The sequence below is a fragment of the Ursus arctos genome, unplaced genomic scaffold (assembly GCF_023065955.2).
Source record: "Ursus arctos isolate Adak ecotype North America unplaced genomic scaffold, UrsArc2.0 scaffold_5, whole genome shotgun sequence".
Lineage (NCBI taxonomy): Eukaryota > Metazoa > Chordata > Mammalia > Carnivora > Ursidae > Ursus > Ursus arctos.
This window is the reverse complement of record NW_026623067.1, coordinates 42,757,647-42,764,651: the sequence shown is the minus strand read 5'-3', so window position 1 is coordinate 42,764,651 and position 7,005 is coordinate 42,757,647. Positions and strand designations below refer to the sequence as shown.

The 7,005-nt window shown below is 55.6% G+C and overlaps 1 protein-coding gene across 1 annotated transcript; it reads right to left on the bottom strand.

Moving 5' to 3' along the window:
• Positions 1 to 600: 600 nt before the first annotated feature.
• On the bottom strand, positions 601 to 1,934 carry POU4F3 (POU class 4 homeobox 3). The gene is made up of 2 exons (XM_026498431.2): positions 1,815 to 1,934; positions 601 to 1,497 (listed from the first exon to the last, which is right to left on the bottom strand). The coding sequence occupies exons 1-2, from the start codon at positions 1,932 to 1,934 to the stop codon at positions 601 to 603; spliced, it is 1,017 nt and encodes a 338-aa protein (XP_026354216.1).
• Positions 1,935 to 7,005: the final 5,071 nt, after the last annotated feature.

The following is a 7,005-nucleotide window of genomic DNA, read 5'->3' as shown; positions in this document are numbered from 1 at the left end:
CCTGAACCTAATCCATGCTACCTTAGAAAACTTACTACAAACCAAAGGATGAGATGGATAAAATTTAAGAGGATAAAGGAGTATAAGGCTATCCTTTGGAAACATACATGTATTTTATATACTCTAAATAAATCTCCAGTACATGTTTGTGCCCCAGTTAGACTTTGTATTATTATTTATCACTGCCTTCCCATCCCTTCATCTTTTGTCTAATCGCGCTTAGCAAAGTGGCGCCTTCACCCCCAGAGTCCTGCGGTCGGGCCAATTCACTATCCCTTGCATTTGGGCTCCTGCCCTGAGGTCGCGCAGCCTAGCGCGCGAGGGCGATTTTCAGCACCAGGGACAGCGCTAGTCCCTCCAGGCCTGCCCTTCTTCAATTTTTTCTTAGCGCCATAACTTTTCTGGTGGGAATAGAAAGGAAAGAAGAGAAAGAGAAGGCCGGGAGGCAACGAGGTGGGATAAAGGGGAAAGTCTGTGGCTTCGGGGGAGAGAGCCTGACCTGCCAGGAAACGTCTTGGAGTCCCCCATAACCGTTCCCCCCCACTCCGGGGGTGGTGTACACTCAGCTCTCCCGGACCCGGACGCTGCGCCCCGCCGCAGTCAGTGGACAGCCGAGTACTTCATTCGTTTCTGTTTCTGTCTCTGGTTGCAAAACCAGACCCTCACCACGTTCTTTTTAAGGTCCAGTTTCTCGGCGATGGCCGCGATCTTCTCCGATGAGGGCCGCGGTTGGATGGCGAAGTAGGCCTCCAGTGAGCGCTTCTCCGGCGCCGCGATGGACGTGCGTTTGCGCTTCCTCTCACTGCCGTTGAAGAGCTCTGGCTTGCTGTTTTTCTCTCGATAGGCGGCCTCGGCTTCCTCCAGCCAGGCCTGGAGCACCGGCTTGAGCGCGATCATGTTGTTGTGTGAGAGAGTGAGAGACTCAAACCTGCAAATGGTGCTCTGGCTGAGCGAGCCTACTCCGGGGATCTTGAGGTTGGCTAGAGCCGCGCCCACGTCCGCCTGGGTCACCCCCAGCTTGATGCGCCGCTGCTTGAAGCGCTCGGCGAAGGCCTCGAGCTCTCGGGGGTCCGACTCTACGTCGCTGAGGCATGTGGGCATGGCGCTGTGAGGCGCCACGGCATGTGGGTGACTCATGCCCATGGCCTGGTGCAGGTGGCCCATGGCGCCCAGGTGGTGCGGGTGGATCTGCGCCGGCATCACCGAGTGCTCTGGGGCGCCCAAACCGCTCACGCTCAGCGTGGGAGAGATGTGCTCTAGCAGGTCGCCCTCGAGGCCCTGGTGCACGGCGTGGTGCGGGTGCGAGGTGAGCGCGGCCGGGTGGGATATGGGCACGGTGGACGAAGTGGACGTGCAGGGCACGCTGCTCATGGTATGGTAGGTGGCGTCGGGCTTGAACGGATGGTTCTTGCCGTGGGAGACGATATCCACCGCCGCCAGAGCTTCGGCGCGTGCCAGCAGGCTCTCATCAAAGCTTCCAAATATATTACCCTGCAGCTGCAAGCGAGAAGGCGCACAGCACGGTCAGTGGGGAATACTGTCAACTCAGGATTAAAACACATTTTCAAGCAACCGAGATGCCTCTCCTCAAAGCCCAGGTCATAAAAATTAATACGGAGACAGAGGCTCTGCTGGAACAGACGTGTGGATCAGAGAGACATGAATGAGAGAGAGAGCGCGCCGGGAGAGAGCGCGGGGGAGACAAGGAGAGGGGTTCAGACAGCGGCGATTGTTCTGGGCGACATGAAAAAAACATGAAGCTAGTGCCTGTCAAAAAATGTGCCTTAGAGCGGTAATTATGCTCCACTACGTACCTGCGGGGCTGGGAGACAGACTCTGCGCATGGCCTCGGAACCGGAGTGCAGGCTGGAGAATTTGGGTTCTTGAAGCACCGGGTGCATGCCGAAAGGCTGCTTGGCGTTCATGGCCATCATCTTCGCGCGCCTGGCAGGGAGGCAGCGAGGGGCATGGATCAGACTCGTCTCCCTCGCTCGCCGCGCTCCAAGTGAGCGCCGCTCAGCGCCGGCGCTCCCCTCGCCCTCTCGCTCGCTGCCTCCCCTCTCCCCCACCTGCTTCTTCACTCATCTTACAAGCAGCTTGCCAGGAAGGGCCCGGGCGCGCGCAGGCGTGCTCACGCGCCCGGGACTCGCAGGGGCGGCCCGGGAGGCGAGGCCAGGCAGCAGCTCTAGGCGCGTCTCTGTGCGCCCGCCACGGCCGCCCCCGCGACAGCATTTATACCCCGGCCCGGCCCGGCCTCTCCCGGCCCGCCCCGCCCCGCCTGGCTCCAGCGCGCAGACCTTCCGGATTCTTCTTCTTCGTGGACTTGTTTCCCCCCAAAGTGCCAAACCTCTCTGTCCTGTCCCAACTCGCACTGCCCAGATCGAAGGGCAGCCCCGGGCTGAGCGGGGCCAGGAAGCTGACCCTACTACACACACACACACACACACACACACACACACACACACACACACACTCCTTGTCGGCCAGGCTGCCGCCAAACTGCCCATTTCCAGGGCGCTCCTGGCCCCACGCCCGAGCCGTCCACCAGAGTCCGGCCTCGCGGCTCAGCGAAGAGGCGCCTCCAAGCACCCAGACGGGCTCCAGGGAGGGTGAGGGGCTGCCAGAATGAGCCCCAGGTGACCTCAATCGGCCGGCGGTGTGGAGATGAGGGAAGTAACTGCCTGCCCGGTCCCGGAGGCCTGAGGCTTCCTCCCCACGCTCGCGGTTCTTACCTTCGCTAGAGAAAGATAACTTGGCCCCCTTCCCTTTTCCCAACCCGTCTGTCTATGGAAGCTTACTGAGCACTGCCCACCCACCTTGGGAGTCAGTCAGTACACTTCTGCTCGGCTGCCAGCGCTTACAAGTCCCATTCCCCCAGAGCGAGAGCTACCATTTTTGAGCGCCTAATACATGCTAGGTCGTTTAGAGACTTAGCTCATGGTATCCTCACCCCCTTAGGTACTGTTATTCTGTCTTACAGTCGAGAGAAACGAGGGTCAGAGGGTTAAGCTCCAGACAACAGAGCTGGTTGGGAGCAGAGCCATTCAGTCACTCTTCCGTTATCCATTCCACGAACGTTTACTGATGGCATACTGTGTGCTGGGCACCAAGTCTGACTTCCCAGGCTCCACAATTCTGTACTTTGTCTTCCTCCCGGAGTTTCGTGGACCGGAGTGTCCCAGGGTTGGTATTGCCCCACCCCTGCCTCCCCTCTACCCTGATCCCCTCTCCTTCCCCCTCCTTCCCTCTCCTTCCCTCTCCTTTCCCCGGGCTAGTAAACATCGTGAATAATGGACGGGGAGTCCTGGTACCACCGCAGAGCCGCCCTCCGGGGTTCGGAGCGAAGCCCCACGAGCCCACCTGAGCCCACCTCGCCTCCCACGCCGCCTCTGCGCAGGAGCGGCCTTTGGGTTTCAGAGTTCTCACCAGCCTGCTAGGGCTAGGCCTTGAGCGCCCGCGTGTGTGGGCCCGGGTCCCCAGACATGAACCCACGTGGTGGTTGGGTGAGGAGGGGCCAGCCCTTGGACTGAGAGGATATCCTGCCCAGGCCTGGGCTCCCCACACGCGGGTCCTGCCAAGCCCCCTTCTCTGCATGGCAGCCAGCCCCTTTGCCTGGTTCCTGTCCATCCTCTGTCCTCTAACCGGGTAAGAGGACTCCGCCCAGGTGCCAGAGGCCAAGGGCTGCCCTCTAAACCTCTCCCAGCCTCGATTTCCTTGACTCTAAAATGGCAGCTGCACTACTGTTTGCCTTCTTGGGTTCTGGTGCAGGTGTTTTGAACTAAAGGAGAAAGGAAAGCATTGAGCTTGGTACCTCGTGCTCAGCAAACCTCACAGCCTGACGCTTTGGGGCGCAGGCTTTGCCCTCAGATTCAGCATGCATCTCCGCCTCTTGCTGACGGAGAGGCCACGAGCCATCTCCTACGTTGTTGTGCTGTCATCTCCTTACATGTTAAATGGAGAAACCGGTTCTCCTCCACTGACTGCTGAGAGCAATGCCCTGAGATAAGCATTCGGCACGGTGCTTGGCACATTGAAATCAGGAAACAAATCTTCGTTCCTCTCTTCTTCCTCTCTCACCTTAAAGATAAAGCATTTGGGAGCCCGAGTGGCTGGGCTGAGTAATTTCCCTGGAGAATGGTTGGTCTGAAGGTGCAAACTGGTTCTCTGCTGTCCTTCCTTTATTCAACACCTGCTTTGTGCCAGATTCCATGCCGAGGACCAGGACACAGATGTGAGTCAGACTCCATCCTTGCCCACATGGACTCAGCAGCTGAAATCCACTGCAGGAAATAGACCATGAACTTGCACTGCCGGGGGGACGATGTAGACTCCTGCACAAGACAGAGGGCAAAGCTGGTGGGATTCTTGAAACACAGAGTACACACCAGAACTGTGAGCCTTAGGAGGGCTGGGGTTTAGACAGCATTCTAATATTGGGCCTTATGTGATCCTGGCTGGGCCTCAGTTTACCCACAAGAAGAGGGCTGGACTAGATGATAAGTACTTCCAGCTCCAGCCAAATACTGGATAACCATTTAAAATAACCTTTCTGGTTAATTTAAATGAAACGCATTTGGGGGCGCCTGAATGGCTTGGTTGTTTAAGCTGCCGACTCTTGATTTGGGCTCATGATCTCAGGGTCCTGGGATCAGCTGAGCACAGTGCATTGGGATCTGTGCTCAGCAGGAAGTCTGCTTGTGGGTTCTCTCTCACCCTCTGCCTCTGCCCTTCCCTCCCTCCCCTCCTGTTCTCTCTCTCTCTAAAATAAATAAATCTTTTTTAAAAAAATGAAACGCATTGTGAATAGTCGAGAGCTTCTTTCCAAGGACTTGTAACTTCCCAGAAGCTGAACACAGCATTATTTTATCACTTCGCCAGCGTTAAGGATCACTCATTCTTGTTCTCTGCCCAGTGCAGGGAGGCAAAAGGGGGAAAGTAATGTGGGGATGGTGGATCCTCCAGGGAGAGAAATCTGTAACTTGCCTGACCCCATGGTGCCGCGACACCCCCACTCACTTCATCATACCCCAGTTGTCTATGAAGCTGAACCCCCAGAAACAGAAGGACAGGCCCATCCACATCCATCCTTCCTTGCCTTGTCCCCTTAGGGGCCTGGGAGATGTTTGTCACGGTCGAGGTCAGGCAGGGGTCAGAGTCAGAGCAAGGCTAACTGGCCTCCTTAGGCCTTCAGTGCTTCAGCTCACCAGCCCCCCTTCGAGCACCCCCAGCCAGTAGCATCACAAATCAAAAACCGCTCTTGCATCAGGTAACCTGCGTGCCCTGGGTTTTTCTCATCCTTCCCTTCAAGAAGGTCTGCTGGCAGCTCTGCACAGCCAGCAGTAAGGTGACACTCATGCTTAGGGACCTGTCTTTCTGAGAAGGCCCTGGAGAGAGAGGAGATGAGGCAAACTCCACACAGAATAGAATGAGAGGGAGAGCCACGATCACTCTACAGGATTTGCAGACTTCAAAACTGTCAGAAGCAAGTCCAGGAAAGTAAACTAGTTGGGTGTATAAAGGGGAAGATGGGGACTGAGGTAAACTGGAGAGCAAATGCCCCACCCCCACCCCCGTGGCATTAAATTACAATTAAAATGCACATGCATGTGCCCCTGGACACACACACAACCCCACATAACAAAATCCGTCTGAGGGTCCAAGTAGGGACCACAGGAGCATGCATGGGAGTGATACTAAAGGGGACACTTTCTTCATGCTACGATCATTGCAGAGTACCTCCTGGAGGCTGGTCTCGTGATAGGTTCTGCAGGCATAGAGCCCACTGCTTCAAGAGCTCAGAGTCTGGTGGGAACATAAAATTGCCACATGTAACTCTAAGTCAGAATGCAAAGCCCTCTGTCCCCCCAGAAGGACTAGCCCTGTAGGGATGCTGGGGCAGAGGGGCAGAGGCAGTTTCCTGTGGGCCACTGGTTTTCAACTTCAGCATAAGCAGGAATTATCTGCAGCCCCTTAAAATACAGCATGCTAGGACCACAAGGACTGAGGTACTTCCTAACGGACATTCGTGATTTGCCTGGGACCCTCAACTTGAAAACATTGCTCTGGAAACTTGTTACCTGACATTCTTTTTTTTTTTTTTTTTTAAAGCCCTGACCTAATTATGTAAGTTTTGCTAAGACTCAAAGAGATAGTTCCTCTTCTTGGAGTCTTTTGCGTCTTCCTCTATTATCTCTTGGTAAGAACATGATGTTTTATCATCTCAGCTCCTTGAAGGACCCTGGGACTTTTTTAAGGCTGGGTCTTATCTGTCCATGTCTACAGGCCAGGCACCATATAAGAGTTTAATATAATAATTTGCATGGACTGAATGAATGCATGAATAATATCCTCCCCAAGATTCTGGAAGTAGGATGATGGTGACAGTAAGAAAACCCAGTTATGGATTGCCAGGCTCTGGGCTATGTGCTTTAGAAAAGAATTATAACTGGATCTCCACATTAAGACTTTGAGACTGATTGTATTTCTCCATTTTCCAGATGAGAAAACTGAGGCACCGAGAGACTGAGTTCTCCAAGGTACTGGAAACATTGAAGCCTGGTAGGCTGGGCATTGGAACCCAGGTTTTTCTAACTTCTGAGCCCATGCTTTTAACTAACGTTCTGGGCTGGCACCAGTTTCCCCACCCTCCAAGCCCAGAGGCTGAGCCTGGGAGGATGAGCCGGTTTTACTTCTGTCCCAGAAGGGAGGCGGCCTCTCCCCCGGAGGCACAGAGGCTGGCCCTGCTCCAGACACGCTTCCGGCAGAGGCCACCCGCAGAAGCTGCAGCTCCCCGGTCCCACCACCATCCCTGGCCGAGCTCCACCTCTGGGGAGATGGGGAGGAGGAAGAAGGGTGGGATGGGAGATGGCCAGATAGGACGGCCCGGCCCCGGCCCGAACTCAAGATGCCATCGCGGGCAGGCAGCTGGCGGGGCTGCCGGGCCAGGTGTTCGCAGCCGCCCGCCTCCCCTTCCTCTCCTTTCTCTCATCTCCTTTCACAAACTTC